The sequence below is a fragment of the Polypterus senegalus genome, chromosome 3 (assembly GCF_016835505.1).
Source record: "Polypterus senegalus isolate Bchr_013 chromosome 3, ASM1683550v1, whole genome shotgun sequence".
Taxonomy (NCBI): domain Eukaryota; kingdom Metazoa; phylum Chordata; class Cladistia; order Polypteriformes; family Polypteridae; genus Polypterus; species Polypterus senegalus.
The window spans coordinates 298,351,173-298,368,562 of record NC_053156.1 but is presented as its reverse complement, the minus strand read 5'-3'; the positions used below and the strand labels follow the sequence as shown (position 1 = coordinate 298,368,562).

The window sequence follows — 17,390 nt, the reverse complement described above, 5'->3', positions numbered from 1 at the left end:
TGTTCATGGTTTTTGATCTTGTTAGTACTTCTTCCTTTCCCAAGTGGTAAACTAATCTGAAAAATCCTAGATGTATGGCGTCCGTCTGTTCGCAGGTTATAAAGTAATCAAAACAGCTGAGGCATCACAACCTTTTCATGGTCTTCTGTTTCGTTTACACAGATGTTTGAGATGTTGTAGATCTTGTTTGTCTGCAGCATTAAGCAGATCACCACAGCAGATCATCAGTTTTTTCGTCTCTTCCTGTCCTCGTCATCTTGCTCTGTCACATCCACCACCTGCATGTCCTCTCTCACCACATCCATAAACCTCCTCTTAGGCCTTCCTCTTTTCTCTAACCCGGTAGCTCCATCCCTAGCACCCTTCTCCCAATATACCCAGCATCTCTCCAACCTGAGCTGACCCTCTAATGTCCTCATTTCTTATTTTCTGTCCATCCTCTTCACACTAAATGCAAATCTTAACATCTTTTACTCTGCCCACCTCCAGCTCTGTCTCCTGTCTTTTTGTCAGTGCCACAATCTCCAACCCCTGTGGCACAGTAATTTTGTAAAACTGATAATTGTTGTTTAAATATAAATGAATTGTTAAATGACTGACATGGATAGTTAGTAAAACATGTTATGTGGTGAATAACAAATATTAAAAAAAAGTTTTAAGTAAATAATAGGGCTGGGAATCGATTAAAAAAATAATTAATCATATAAATGTATGTCATTAATCTAACATTAAAACATCCATCCATCCATTCATTATCCAACCCGCTATATCCTAACACAGGGTCACGGAGGTCTGTTGGAGCCAATCCCAGCCAACATAGGGTGCAAGGCAGGAAACAAACCCCAGGCAGGGCGCCAGCCAACCACAGGGCGCGCACTCACACACACCACACACCAAGCACACACACTAGGCACCTAACCTGCATGTCTTTGGACTGTAGGAGGAAACCGGAGTACCCGAAGGAAACCCACGCAGACACATGTAAGCATAAGTTTAATACAAAAATCATGAAGTAAATTAGCACTGAATCACAAATTTAATGTAGAATCTACGTGAGAAAAAATAATTGCATAGTCTAAACTTAAACAACAACCTTAAACTTGAATTTTTAACAAAATACCACTTGAGCAAGTACAACCTGAATTTGAATGCCTTCCCAAAAGGCAAGCTGAAAAGAAGGCAAAAAGAAAAAACAAGTCCAATGTATTAATTATCAAATTGGCATAGCATATGAGACACAGACGTATCTGTTAAATTTCTTCCACACATGCTGTTGGTATTTTAGTGGCACAACATCAGTTGGTAAGTTTTTTGATTTGTTGTCATTGAAATTCTCCAAAGAACTGTCAGATTGAGGAATCTGGAAACCTCCAAATTATCCTGTTTTCACCAATACCATTGAGCAACCAAAGCCAAGCCAATTAATGAAAAGTAGAAGCAAAGTAAAAGTGACAAATCAGAAGACCAAAGTCAGATTGATCAATCAGAGACCTTAGCTCCAAACTGACCAATCAAATTGACTGAGGAACCAAAGTAAAAGTGACCAAAGCCAAGAGACCAATCGGACTGCTCATAGCAACAAGACACACAGACTTTTTATATGTAGAAAGATTCACAAAAAATTCTAAAACCCTGTTTTTGCTGACTCCTTCTGGGGTATTGAGTGTTACCTGATGGAGGGAAAAATGAATTTTAAATGATTTTAGCACAAGTCTGCAACAAAACAAAACCTGAAAAAAGTGAATAATGACCAGATAGAAAATGTCCAGGCGGCACGGTGGCGCAGTGGTAGCGCTGCTGCCTCGCAGTTAGGAGACCTGGGTTCGCTTCCCGGGTCCTCCCTGCGTGGAGTTGCATGTTCTCCCCCGTGTCTGCGTGGGTTTCCTCCGGGCACTCCGGTTTCCTCCCACAATCCAAAGACATGCAGGTTAGGTGGATTGGCGATTCTAAATTGTCCGTAGTGTGTGCTTGGTGTGTGGGTGTGTTTGTGTGTGTCCTGCGGTGGGTTGGCACCCTGCCCTGGATTGGTTCCTGCCTTGTGCCCTGTGTTGGCTGGGATTGGCTCCAGCAGACCCCCGTGACCCTGTATTTGGATTCAGCGGGTTAGAAAATGGATGGATGGATGGATAGAAAATGTCCATTGTAAATGAATCGCACTTCCAGTTCTCACAAAGTTTTCCTGCAACATTCTGCACATGATTGTGTTACGCCAATTAGTAGAATGCTAACTGATATCTTACGGATGACTGCAAGTGTGTCATGCAATGGACTGTCACCAAAATTACCAGCCCCCTGTAACACTCAACTGAAACCAACAAAGAGGTTACACCTTATGTAACACAGGAAAGTGTCGTTTTCACCTATCTCTTCCATAAATCTTCCTAAATGACCCAAATGTTTGCATACTATTCACAAACCCTCTCCCTAAGATCAACTGTAACAAACTTTCAACTAACACGTGTTTTGAAGAACAACTACGATACAGGGACCCTGCTGGTACCCTAACACTTCACAGCTGGTTATTCTACACTGAATTTCCTCTTGGGATTAATAAAGTATCTATATATCTATTTATCTGTACATATTACATACTGCTAAGCTAACCCTTAGGGCTCGTTTATGCTTCACGCTCAGAATGTGTATGCGCACGCATCATGGCTGCCACGAGTTCTCATTTAACGCATCCTCTGAGCAGGTCCTCAGAAATTAACGCGACGCGTGTGCGAGTTGCAGTACCAGCAAAAAGTCGGGGTGCGCAGTGTGCTAAAAGTCAGAACGTGACATCAGAGTCTCTGTTTGCTATCCACATGTGACAGAAAGCTGATTTGCAGATCCACATGATCGATGTGCGTGCTTCGATGTTTGATGAATGGTTCGATGTGGTGAAGCAAAATGCCATCATACAAATACATTCGTGGTGCTTTTATATTCAAGCGTTGCATATTCCTGATTGTAATGACATGATACGATTAAAAAAAAGTCTCACACACCATCTTCTGTGCCGTCTTCTCTGCTATTTGCAGTACCAGCAAAAAGTCAGGTGGGGGGGGCGCAGTGTGATAAAAGTTGGAAAGTGACGCGAGAGTCCCTGTTTACTATCTCTAAGTGACAGAAAGCTGCTTTGAGGATCCTACGGGACTGATGTGCGCACTTCAATGTTTGATGAATGGTTCGATGCGGTGAAGTAAAATGCCAACATACAGATGCATTCATGGTGCTTTGATATTCAAGTGCCTCATATTCCCCATCGTAATGACATGACACATTTTAAAAGTCTCAAATACCATCTTTTGTGCTGTCTTTTTTTTTCTGGGGCTTCCTCCTGACCTGACAGCAGTGGCAAACAGCAATAGATCACCACACTGAACACATTACATTGAATCCTTAGATTTATACTTGACATGATGAAATGCATTAAAGTAAGTATATTACATTTTACAGATAAGTCGTTAATTTCATTTAAATAATGAATACTGTTAATTATTACACACATGGGGTGACACAGTTGCGGAGCAGTAGCACTGCTGTCTCGCAGTATGGAGTTACGTCCCTGGTGTTCCCTGCCTGGAGTTTGTATGTTTTTCCTGCTGGGTTTCCACAGTGAGCTCCGGTTTCCTTCCAAAGATATGCAGATTTGGTGACACTAAAATGACACCAGTGTGTATGCGAGAGCTCGTATTCACCTTGCGATGAGCTGATGATGCCCCGTTTAAGGATTGTTTCTGCCTCATGCCCAATGCTTGCTGGAATGGACACATCCCTGGATTGATGGATTTAAGCATTAAACGTCCTTTTCAGAGATATTGCGGTAAGGTGTCATCGAAATTTAATGGGTGTTCTAGTCAAATCACAACACAGCAAAGCTGAACCTGTTCTCACCGTGACGATATCTCGCACTGCCACCTGGTGGATTCTTCCAGACTCATGTAAAGTATGCGCCTAATTATAAACAGTAAAACGCTTACGTAGCAGGAGCGTCCGCTGGAGCATGTGTTGCATCGAGTGAAGTATAAACCTGGCCTAACTAAGCAGTGGAAGATTATTATTAAGCGCCTCTGGTATTTTCATCCGCTCTTTATTTAACATTTTCCTCTCAACTGTTCTAATACTATTGCTATTGCCAAACAGTGGCAATGTTTCTTGATAGAATGCAAAGGCTTCGCACACAGGTTGGCCTTGGTTGACCAATATATCAGTAGCAAGCATTATCCATGTTTCCTGAATCTGCCACAAAAGCCTCATTTTAATTCATTAATCCCTTTTCCCTTCCATGTTAAATGGAACTTTGATGATGGTGTCAAAAATTTGCTACCGAGTTCAGTTCAGCTCCTGATGTCAATCAAAAAAGATTGATTTTATAGCATGGGGTCTCTAATTGTGTGTGTGAGTGAGTCTTTGGAAAATTGAAATTGACTTTCATGTATCAAAATTTCAATTTTCTTCAGGAAAATATGCCTTTTTTTGTGTTGTGTAGGACTACATCATAACAAACAGAACATTTTAGAACAAGGTTTCTGGGATATCAGTTCAGAGCGCTGAGACCTATGTGCAGTGACAACTTCTGAGAAGATGATCCTGTATTTTTCAATGTCACACCATGTTTGCCTTGTCACAGGCTCCAACTGTACTGTTTTTTTGTCCTGTTTGGTCCAGCAGTTATCCCTATATCCTTCAAAAGCGGTTTGTCCTATGTCCAGTGATAACTGACATAGAAACTGTTTAACCGGGATTTTTGCAGTCTGCTCTATTCAGTCATGGCATCAGGCCTACTGATTTGCAAAATGTTTGCGTGAGTAGTTTTTGAGATATAAACTATTTCAATGATACGTGCACAAAAGAAGGTACATGCAAGGGCTTGCACGCAGACACACACAAACACACACTTAAAGAGATTTATAAATGAAGACAGTTGAGAGCTTGTTTGCCCTATGAGATCACATGTTGGATGATGAAGAGAAAGGAATGAACAAACACACACACACACACACACAACAGATCTGTAAAGGTCCACATGGACAGAGGCATTGAGCCACCGCTGTAGCAATCTGTCTATCGGCACAATGTGTGTACTTCATTTGACCCAATGTGTTTAGTTACATTACTTACATCTTAACACCAGCAAAACCAAGGAACTGGTGGTGGATTTTAGGAGGCCCAGGCCCCTCATGGACCTGTGATCATCAGAGGTGACTGTGCAGAGGGTGCAGACCTATAAATACCTGGGAGTGCAGCTGGATGATAAATTGGACTGGACTGCCAATACTGATGCTCTGTGCAAGAGAGGACAGAGCTGACTATACTTTCTGAGAAGGTTGGCATCCTTCAACATCTGCAGTAAGATGCTGCAGATGTTCTACCAGACGGTTGTGGCGAGTGCCCTCTTCTACGAGGTGGTGTGCTGGGGTGGCAGCATAAAGATGAAAGATGCCTCACGCCTGGACAAACTTGTTAAGAAGGCAGGCTACATTATAGGAGTAAAGTTGGACAGTTTAACATCTGTGGCAGAGCGACGGGCATTAAGCAAACTCCTGTCAATCATGAATAATCCACTGCATCCACTTAACAGGATCATCTCCAGCCAGAGGAGTAGCTTCAGTGACAGACTGAGGAGACCCCACACTATACGACTCTTCAATTCCACCCGAGGGAGTAAATGCTAACATCATTTTTTTACTCTTTAATTTAATATTATTATTTGTATCAGTATACTGCTGCTGGATTATGTCAATTTCCCCTTGGGATTAATAAAGTATCTATCTATCTATCTATCTATCTATCTATCTATCTATCTATCTATCTATCTATCTATCTATCTATCTATTGTGGCAGTAGGGGGCGCTAGTGCTTCCTTGAACCATCATGTACAACTCCAGACACCAGGTAAAAGTCCAAGACTTTTTATTATGGTTCACAGTGCACCAAGCACCTTCCACACTACTCATAAATATTTAAACCAACAAATAAACACAATATTCTCTCTCCTCCTCGCCCAGACACTTTGCTCCTCTCCCACCCAGCACAGCTCAGTGTCTGGACTTTTATAGCCCCTGACCCGGAGGTGTTCCTGTGCCAACAGTCCACAGTTCCTTATTCCTTCCAGGTCAGCGCAAACAGTCCTTTTCTTCAACCCGGGAGCACGTCGTTCCTTCCTGTCACATGACCGTGACGTACTCCCGGGTTATAGGGCACACAAGAGCCCATGAGCCCCCCTACAGCAACTCCCGGTGGTCCCCAAGGTATCCAGCAGGGCTGTGTAAAAACACTATATAGTCCATAAGGCCTTGCTGGAACTCGGGGCACGATCCTGCTGTTGGGAGAGCTCCTCCTGGCGGCCTGGGGGTGCGGACCGGCATGGGAAGCCGGCAGTCCTCCACACTATCTATCTATCTATCTATCTATCTATCTATCTATCTATCTATCTATCTATCTATCTATCTATCTATCTATCTATCTATCTATCTATCTATCTAGTTTCAAGTTAACTGTTATTGAAGTTGCTCCATCTGATTCAATTTCCTGTTCATTCCGCTCTACATTTGCGTACATAATAAACACCTCATTCATGGGACATACTCTGGACCCCCTGGAGGTAGTAGAGGAGGGGAGAACTAAAACAAAACTGAGTGCCATTATGAATAATGCTACACATTTTCTCTCTGACACACTAACACTGAGGACTTTCAGCACAACAAACAACTTAGCAGAAGTGTGTGAAGAAACACAACGGGGGTCCTTCATACCGACATTCCTGTATTGCACTTTAATGAGCCCGGGACTGTAAAGTCAGAAGTTTTCTTTCTTTTAAAACTAGGGGGCTCTGCTCCTTCCTCACTTCACTCGCCCACCTCCAGTTTTGGTTAACCCAAACTACATTTTAAAGAGATTATTTTTTTCTTGGTAATTGTTACATATGCATTATGTTCACTTTTACTTTAAAACTTCAGTAAAAACAATATTTGGAATTAACTTTTCTTCAAGATTGCATTGAATTTTGATTCTTTGTTTGCTCTTACACAGTGATAATGCAATGTATAACTGGCCGTGAGAGAGTATTGTTTCTTTCTCTCTCATAAATAAACAAACTTTTTCGAATGTTTGTCCTTGGAATTTGTTAATTGTCATCGCAAAAGCTTCTTTACAAGGTTCTACTTTGTCTTTTACTCTTTGTCTTTTATTTCTGACCCCGATTGGCCCTGTGAGTTTTTCAATTCCACTTGTTCCGGGCTGATTATTACTTTCCTTATTTTCTGAATTTGCACATAGATATTTATTGTTCTTTTTTCCTCCTTTTTTGCATTCTTTTCTCTCCAATGCTTTTGTGTCTTCGCCACGCAGCTCTTTCTTCTTTGCTTATTCGTTTATGAAGTTGTACTTTGTCTTTTTCTCTTTGTCTTTTATTTCTGACCCGGACTCCTCGTTTTTCTTCGCTTAGTCGTTTATGAAGTTCAACTTTCTCTTTTAGTAATTGTCTTTTATTTGTGACCCCATTTGGACCTACTTGTTTTTCAAATTTACTTGGTCCCGACTGATTATTACTTTCCTTATTTTCTGAATTTCCCCATAGATTATTATTTTTCTTTATTGCTTTTTTTGTGCATTTTTTCTCTCCATCGCTTTTTGGTGTCTTTTCGACATGCAGATCTTTCTTCTTTGCTAACTCTTTGCTTACATTTCTTTTTTTCAGAATTTGTATTCTTTTCTCTCCAGCGCTTTTGTGTTTCTTTTCAATGTTGTCATCTTTATCTTAGAATTTTTTTAAGCTGCTCTTTGTTCTGTGTTGCGGGATGTGAAAGTGTCTCTCTGAAGTGTCCCTCTGTTTCTCTCTTGAAAAGATCACATCTCATAGCCCAAAAAGTCTTGTCTTCTCCCAAGTTTTTTTTTTTATATAATAGTGAGATTTTCTTCCTTTAGTCATTCTGGTGTGTGTACAGATGATAATGGGTGTGTATATTTATATTGTGAAGGACAGCTGGGTCCCATGCCCAGCAGGGACGTCCCTGCTGCTTATGTTCCGGGGGAGCCGCCATGGGCAGTCCAAAACCTACCCCGGGACGCTTGGTGGCAGCCTCCCTGGCCGACGGTGATTCCCCAACAACCCGCAGGGCTCCATGGGAGATGGAGTTTTCCACAGCTTGGTTGGGGCCCGGGATGGCCGCTAGGGGGGGCTGTCTGCTTCCCACAGCCCAGCTGGACGAGTCTTCAGCCCCACCCGGAAGTGCAATTAGGACCAGGTGGTTAATCACCTGGGCAGCTTCGGTGGGCTATAAAAGGGCCCAGCCACCACCACTCGAGGAGCCAGAGTCGGGAGGAAGGAGACGAAGCTTGAGGAGGAGTGGTGGTAAAGGAAGAGAAGTGTTGTGTATTTCTGCTTGTGTTTTGGGGACTGTGTTTGGGCTGTGTGGCATGGGGAAGACGTGTCCCACAGCTGAAGACAAATAAAGTTTGTGTTTTTACACGTGCCTCCGTGTCCATCTGTGTCGGGTCAGGCGCCTATATAGCGCCTTTGTTACAATATTTCATTTTCTACATATTTGTTTATTTATTTAAAGAGCTTCTGTAAAAAGCTAAATTTCCCTCTGGAGACAAATAAAGTTCTATCTATCTATTATATAGTGCCTTTCCTATTTATCTATCTATGTTAATGTACTTAATTCTTTATTATTGCATAGTACACATCTACTGAGTGATTTCCTATGGTATCACTAAAAGCGTAATTTACCTGGAAGTACCACAGGCACCTGTGACAAAGGATGACGTTTAAGACACCCAACGATCAAGTAAGTAAAACTAAAACATTTTTTCCCATTAGCTCATTTTCTTATGAAGGCTTGATTTTTTTTTCTTGACTTTCCATAGGGAGACACCCAAGGAGAAGTAAAGGTGTAGAGCAGGGGGTCCTCAGTCACGGTCCTGGAGGGCCACAGTGGCTGCAGGTTTTTGCTCCAACCCAATCGCTTAATAAGAATCACTCATTGCTCAAGTAACACTTCTGCTTCACTTTAGTTGTCTCGCTTGTTAAGATTATGAACCCTTATTGTTTATTTTAGTCTTAAACAAGTGGATTCTTGTTTTTTAATTGCTCCTAATTAGCAATAAGAAGCAGATGATAAAAGAGACCAGCATTTCTCCATTTAGCTCGTTTCCATTTACACCTCTGAGTGTATTTATCATGCACAACTGATTTTAATTAAATACTTGGAAGGAAAGTGAAGAGAAAAAAGTGAAGGACTGAGAATTACTCCTCATTTTTGACTTCAAATCATTTGGATGATATCCTTAGAAAGGGGAAGAAAATCTAGGATATGAGAATGACCTGACATGGCAGAGTCAAAGCACTAACAGGCCATGAAATTAAATTATCGGCAAGAATTGCTTTCTAATTAAGCAACCGGGTTAGAACAAAAACCTGCAGCCACTGCTGGCCCTCCAGGACCCCTGGGGTCGACAGAACCCCACATAGTAGTGAAACAGGACAAACTTTAAAAATCAATAAAAAAAAAAAAAAAGCTATTGCTAGCTAAGCGGAGGCGAGGTACACTCCAAAATGCAGAGGTAGACTGACTCCCCACTTCTGAGGTCATGCTCCGGCACCCCCTCGGCCCACAGCCTCTGTCTCAGATTAGCGCCAATAAATCAAACCGCAAAATCAACCGGAATGTTCAAGCAAATTATAGAAAAAAACCCGACCTAAATCCGTTAAGTAATTCTCTTGTGAAAAGTGGACAGACAGACAGGCAGATGTTGGCTTTTAAATATATAGAGAGATATAAATATTGTCACACACGTGTGCTTCAGAGACAACTGATGGCCTCATCAAATAGTATTTCCACCCCGAGTTGTGGTTTGGCACTGTCATATAACGCTTCTCCTCAACAGATGCAACACCCAGCAACATCAATGACATTATGTTCAGTTTACAATCCCTTTAGCCCTCCTTTTCCACCTCGGCTTCCTTCTACAGGGATCCACCACCATATTGGGTCATTCTAATGTTTTACTCAAGTCTGAAAAGAAACCTCTTGTGAAATTATTATTTTTTTCATTTTCCATCAAATATTCAAGATTTGAATTATGGTGCCCCAAAACTTTATGATATCCATTTGTCTTTATTCTTACAATACATTTACATCTATTTGTTTAGCAGATGCTTTTATCCAAATCACCCTACAAAGGAGATCAACACAATTGAGCAACATCAGTCAGGAGAGTGTTTTAAACAAGAGTAGCAGGTCAGGTTACAAAAGCTGATTACCACACGAGAAAAGCTAGCATAAAAAACAAAATTATCAATATGACAGATATCCACAAAGCAAAAATAATGAAATAATAATTTGACAGATCTTCACAGTGTGTTAGTGTTTTCAATCACTTCTTAAACATATTAAGGGAGTCAGTGTTTCAAGTGGAGGTGGACTTATACATACAGTAAATGAATAAAAAATGATGATTAAAAAAATGTTTACTTATACTCAGCATTTCTATGACTGCTATGATATTTTTATGAAAATAAAAACACAATTCATTACCTGTAAAACATATTCACTTCTTGAAAGTTCTCACATGTCATTATTATAAAACATTGAATCGCAGTGGATTTAATGAGAAGTGCTTTACAAAAATAAACTGAGTTTGGCTTTTTAACACTGATCAACAGAAAAACACTCTTTAATGTTGACGTCAAAACAGATCTCTCTCAAAGTGGTCTAAATTAATTACAAATATAAAACACAAAATTACTGATCACCACCTTAAAGTCAGTATGAATTAAATGGCAGCCATGACCGCCTTGTGTCTGTCTACTCCAGTGGTTCCCAAACTTTTTTTGGCCATGCCTTACCTAGGCCTCTCTAAAATCATGGTGCCCCCCACTATAACATATACCATAATATATCTTACTAGACATTAAGCCCGTTACAATAACGGGCACTAGAACAGAAGTGCATAAACATTAGTAGGAACAGTCTATATTAAATGGCAAGGGACCTTGTATGTGGCTGTAATATGCGTCACTGTATTGTGTGCCTTTAATTTTCTCTCTCAGTAATACTGGTTTGTATTTCCGTAAAATGCCTGTAATTTTGTCAGACAGTAATACAGTGGAACCGAAGTAATTTCCCCCATAGGATTGTATGTAAATACAATTAATCCGTTCCAGATCATATGAACTGTACGTAAATATATGTTTTTTAAGATTTTAAGCACAAATATAGTTAATTATACCATAGAAAGCACAGTGTAATAGTAAACTAAATGTAAAAACATTGAATAACACTAAGAAAACCTTGAACAACTGAGAAAACTAACACTGCAAGAGTCTGCGCTACAGCCTTACAACCCGCTCGCTAAAAACACCTTTTTTAATGAGTTTTAAGCACAGGGAAAAAAAATGAACATTTGAAAAAGCCGTAATTTAATAAACAACCAAGAAAAGTAACATTGCAACAATGCACGTGTGCGCCTGCGTGCGTGTGTGCGCGTGCACGTCTGTCCCCCTTGCGGGCCTGTCTCTGTGCGTGCGAGCTTGTCTGTCTCTGTGGCAGGCCTGCCTGCGTGCGTGTGTGCGCGTGCATGTCTGTCCCCCATGCGGGCCTCTGTGTGTGTGTGTGTGTCTCTCGCGCAGGCCTGCCTGCCTGCGTGCGTGCGTGCGTTTCTGTCTCTCGGGCGGGCCTGAGTGTCTGTCTGTCTGTCTCTCGTGCGCACGCACCTGTGTCTCTCTCTCTCTCTCTCTCTCTCTGCACACACACGGAATGCACAGGAAGAGACTGAACACGTGCCGTGTGGTCCCGCGCGTGCGCACTTCACCAGCAGACACACACGGACACCTGGACGCACACTGGGGTTTTATTAAAGAGGATGATGATGATTACTACCTATTCAAAAAGTGAACTCCTACTCACATCGAGGAAGTCCATAATGTCATTAATTTGGTCTAAACAAGCTTCCAAAGAACATGGAACCAAAAGAGGGAAAGGATAGTTGAAGTACTGACAAAGAATTTACTAAGAAATTGTTAAAAAAATAATATAATATGAAATGATATGAAAATACAGTTTTGAAAACATATAATAAGAGACGTCAGTCAGTCAGTCACCTTCCAACCCGCTATATCCTAACACAGGGTCACGGTGGTCTGCTGGAGCCAATCCCAGACAGAACAGGGCGCAAGGCAGGAAACAAACTCCGGGCAGGGCGCCAGCCCACCACAGATAATAACAGAAGTGATACTCATAAATATAAAATAACTTTAATGATAGCTTTTTTGATCATTTTATATTTTTGTTATATTGCAAAATTTTATAATCATTGTTAGAATTCATATTTTAATGGTAAAACGATTTATAAGTAGAAAAACCCAAGCTGGTTGTAAAATCATAAAGGGTTCTTCACCATTCCTTCTATGTTTATATAAATATATAAATATCTCTGTAAAAAATAAAAATAAAAAATTATTTTTTTCTATCATTTTTAACAGTGAATTTCTGTTTTTCATTTGTGCCCCACGTTGGGAATGGCCGGTCTACACGGATTTCCATTTTTCCCTTTTTCTTCTTTTAAAGACAGCTTACGCATGTTGATCACAAATTGGCAGCCTTTTTCAAGTCCAACCACAAATTGTCAATTGGAGTGAGATCTGTGCTCGTATTTATTTATTTTTTTTGAAATTTCATTAATTTTATTGCAATGATTCCATACAAATCAATCAAATTTTCACAAAAAGTAGGATTGAGAACAAGTTGACCCCCACCCCTGAGAGAGACAGCATGGCCAACGGAGTAAAACTTAAGGCTTGTAAACATACCTAAATTGATAAGTTTGATAAGCCAATAGAGATGAATGGAGAAGAAAAAGTAATACAGAAATAATAGCTTCCTCTGTGCTATAAGAGCTTATTCTAAAATATTACTGATTAGATTCTGCCATTATTTGAAACAAATCTGTACAGATCCTCTAACTATTTCAAATAGTATAACACATCGGTTTCCCACTGACTTAAAAGAGGAGAGTTAGGATTCTTCCAGTTTATCAGAATAAGTCTGCGTGCCAATAGTGTAGTGAATGCAATCACAGTTTGTTTGTCCTTCTCCACTTTAAACCCATCTGGAAGAACCCCAAACACAGCTGTTAATGGGTTAGGAGGGATTGTGAGTCCAAGGCTGTCTGAGAGGTAATTAAAAATTTTGGTCCAGAATAATGTTCATTTGGTGCAGGCCCAGAACATGTGACCCAGTGAGGCTGGGGCTTGATTGCAGCGTTCACAGGTTGGCTCCTGCCCTGAAAACATTTTGGAGAGTTTTAGGCAAGACAGATGTGTTCTATATATAATTTTGAGTTGAATAATATTATGATTTGCGCATATGGAGCTCGAGTGAATTCTCTGCATTGCTACTTTCCACTCCTTTTCTGATATATTGATTAAGAGATCTTTTTCCCAGTGTCCTCTGGGATCTTTGAAAGGGAGGGATTGTAAAATGATTTTATATATTGCAGAGATGGTGTCTGAGTCCCTGAAATTGAGCAATATTTTTTTTAGCATGGATGAGGGTGCAAGATGAGGAAAATCGGGAAGGTTCTGTTTAACAAAGCTCAAAATTTGAAGATAGTGAAAGAAATGTGCAGATGGAATGTTAAATTTGGAATGTAATTGTTCATAGGATGCAAAGACGTCTAAGCAAGTTAATCCCAATTTTTTTCCAGATATTGAAAACTGCATATGTTTGCGAAGGTTGAATGTGCTCGTATTTATGAAGTGTCTCCGAATCACAGTTGGCCCTTGTGATTTGCATGGATGTGAAAAATCCAATAATACATTCAACAAGTAGACTAACACAGAGATAGATAGATAGATAGATAGATAGATAGATAGATAGATAGATAGATAGATAGATAGATAGATAGATAGATAGATAGATAGATAGATAGATAGATAGATAGAGAATAGACACCCAGCATGATTACAATATTACACAGTACCTGATTTATAAAACAGAAAAATATAAAAACAGTAAAATAGAAAAGGTGATCGGGCAGATCCAAGTAACTATAGGCCAGTAAGCTTAAAATGCATCTCAGGTAAATTGATGGAAGAAATTATTAAGGAGAAGACTGAGTTACCCGTGGCAAGAACAGGAGTTTTACTGAATAGTCAGCAAAGCTTAAGATGAGGAAGGTCATGATTTACTAACATGCTGGAATTCTATGAGGAAGCAAGAAAAGGATACAACCAGAGAGGTGTATATGATATTATTTACCCAAACTTTTAGAAAGCATTTGTTAAGATCCCACATGAGGTGTAGGGCATCAAATAAAAGAAGTGGGAGTTTAGGGTATTGTGCATAGATGGGTACATAACTGGCTAAAACACAAAAAGCAGAGGATGATGGTGCCAGTAACCTTTATCAGAACTGTTAAGTGTGGTGTCCAGTAGTAGTGTTAGGCCTGCTGCTATTTTTAACATTTATAAATGATTTAGATAGAAAATAAAAACAAGCTGGTTAGGTATACAGATCATATGATACCAAGCTAGGATTGGCAGATAATCAAAAATCTGTTGAATCATCACAGAAGGGCTTGGACAGATCTAATGGTTATAATAAGTCAAGGAAGGTTATGCTGAAACTTTATAACACACTGGTGAGGATTCATCTGGAGTACTGGGTGCAGTTTTGGTCTCCAGGCTACAAAAAGGACATAACAGCACTAGAAAAAGTCCAGAGAAGAGCAACTAGGCTGATTCCAGGACTACAGGGGGTGACTTATGAGGAAAGAATAAAAGAGCTGAGCCTTTACAGTTTAAGCAAAAGGAGATTAAGAGGAGACCATAGTGAAGTGTTTAAAATTATGAAGGGAAAAAGTCCAGTGGCTCAAGATTGTTACTTAAAAATGAGTTTAGCAAGACACAGTTGGGAACTTGTTAGCAATAAATTTTACACAAATAGGAAGTTTTTCTTCACACAGATCTGTAAGATGGCAGCAATGCTTGGGTTCAGCTAATTAACACAATTCATGGCCCGGGCCCGATCCATGATATGTTCTGGTTGAAAGAAAAACACATACACTGGAGCAGCAGCTAAAAATAGTAACACAAACTACCTACCAGGAGCTACAAATAGCTCCAGCTGTGGGAATGCTACAAAAGTTCTGGGGTTTCCAGAAAGACTTCCTGCAGTGGGAAAGTGTCTATATTTTACATAAAGGTTATAGTTCTAGTCGAGCAGTGGGACTGCAACACATGAAAGTGACCAGAGACACCAAGTGGCTCAGGGCCTTCATTGTACAGGTAAAGTCAACAGTTCCTGAAAACAAAGTTCCTGCATTGGGAATGTGCCTTATATTGATGACAACACATAATAGTAGTGCCAATGTTAGCCATATGTAAAAAGACAAACAGTAGGACAAAACAAATGGTAATAGCTATTTATAGTCCACCAAGAACACAGAGGATCTCAAATTGTACCCAGGCACAGATAAATCACAGTTACCAACTCCACTCTTGGCCTGACTGTTCTTCTGATGCAGCTGACTATTTCAAACTCAGAGTGAATCCTGCTCTATAGTCTTACACCCCTGCGACTCCAGTTGTACTTAAAGGCCTGGGTCTTCAAAGCTACTTCTTTGCTGCTCATCCTCTAATACAATTGTCATGCTTCATCTACTCCAAGTAAAGGATCATGTGGCATTTAGGTTGAAGAATACTAGCTTTGTGCCAGAAGGGGCAACTTGCTGTCAAACTTCCACAGTTGGTAGTCATATGCTACCACCTTTTAGACATGGTCTCTCTCTAAAGAGATAGACAGGGACCACAACACCCATGGCCACACCAGGTGAATGTTAGGTGATTCCACCAATGCTGCATTTCACTCTGCCTTGTATGGACACCCCTTGCCTGTCATGTCATATAAATTGCATACTGCCTGTACACTCTCACACAACCTCATCCAGGTTCTCTTATTTCTTTCTATCTTGGACATCTTTTCCAGGACTCTCCCCTATTCTGAGCCATCCTGATAGTGCAAATGCTTCTGCCATTTGATCCTCTTCTTAGAAAATATGTATATATAATGAAAAGCAGCATTTATATATCCACATCATGCACATCCACATTTTAATATATCTCTTTCAGAGAAAAGGTTTTAGTTTCAAAATAAGTGATAAAATAGGACTTAGCTCACCAATAAATTCATTTTTGTGCATTTGAACCCAAATCCTTTTTCTCCAAATGGCAAGTGACAACTTTGTAAGCGGTTAGTGGATGCTCAGAGTAAAGAGTCCCGGATAGCTCCATGTGGCAGTAATGGAGGAGATGGTGGTGACATGTTACTTGTCCTGTTCCACTGACACTTGCCCTCATGTGTTCCATTGCCACCTGACTTCATTTTTTACTACAAATGGTGAAGTGACCCCAATTACGGATGGACTTGAATTCTGTAAATCATTACATTGCCTTCGATAGCCGAGCTCCCCCCTTCATATATGAAAGTCAGACATTCTGAGGCCTTGATTGTGACATAAATTCGGATTAACTCTTGAGTTACTCAAGAAAGCAGACACAGGGCTCAATGCTGTGAGAAAGCGCTTTTTCCATTCCCTGCAGCACTTACTTCTGGTCAGATATGGCTTGAAGCTGCACTGTGACAGAGCAGTTAAAACGACTCATTGAGGGAGTAAGAGTTGGTCGTTGAATTGGCAGTCATTTGGTAGGGATGGGACATTTAACACCAAAGTATTGAACGTCATATCACTTTTGTGAAGCAAACTGTGGCTGACGCAGTATTTTGAAGCTTCTATCAATTCCCATTACCATGTGACTGATGAATGTCGCTAAAACATCAGAAATGTTCCGAGTGCTTTCAGGTTCTATGCCATCTCTAAGCCCACAAGCTATAAAAAGGAAAGAAAAATGACAGATTGTATTTTTTATTAGATTAGATAAATTTCATTAATCTATTAAATTAACTCTATTAAATACTTTAAATATATTTAAATAATATATATTATTAATATATATTGTTCAGCCAATATAAATCGGACTCCCAATACAACTCGGAGTCCTGCCACGTGCAAAAGTTCACTGACGACACTGCTATCGTGGGCTACATCAGGAGTGGGCAGGAGGAGGAGTATAGGAACCTAATCAAGGACTTTGTTAAATGGTGCGACTCAAACCACTTCCACCTTAACACCAGTAAAACCAAGGAGCTGGTGGTGGATTTTAGGAGGACCAGGCCCATCATGGACCCTGTGATCATCAGAGGTGACTGTGCAGAGGGTGCAGACCTATAAATACCTGGGAGTGCAGCGGGATGATAAACTGGACTGGACTGCCAATACTGATGCTCTGTGTAAATAAAGGTCAGAGCCAACTATACTTTCTTAGAAGGCTGGCGTCCTTC

At 40.4% G+C, this 17,390-nt stretch overlaps 1 protein-coding gene across 1 annotated transcript in view; it reads right to left on the bottom strand.

The window, feature by feature from the left end:
* LOC120526719 (androglobin-like) overlaps window positions 1-17,390 on the bottom strand; it is a 28,560-nt gene that overhangs the window by 5,791 nt on the left and 5,379 nt on the right. The window contains exon 2 of the mRNA XM_039749875.1: window positions 7,499-7,540. Coding sequence (XP_039605809.1) covers window positions 7,499-7,540 — 42 coding nt within the window. The remainder of the gene's footprint in view (window positions 1-7,498; window positions 7,541-17,390) is intronic.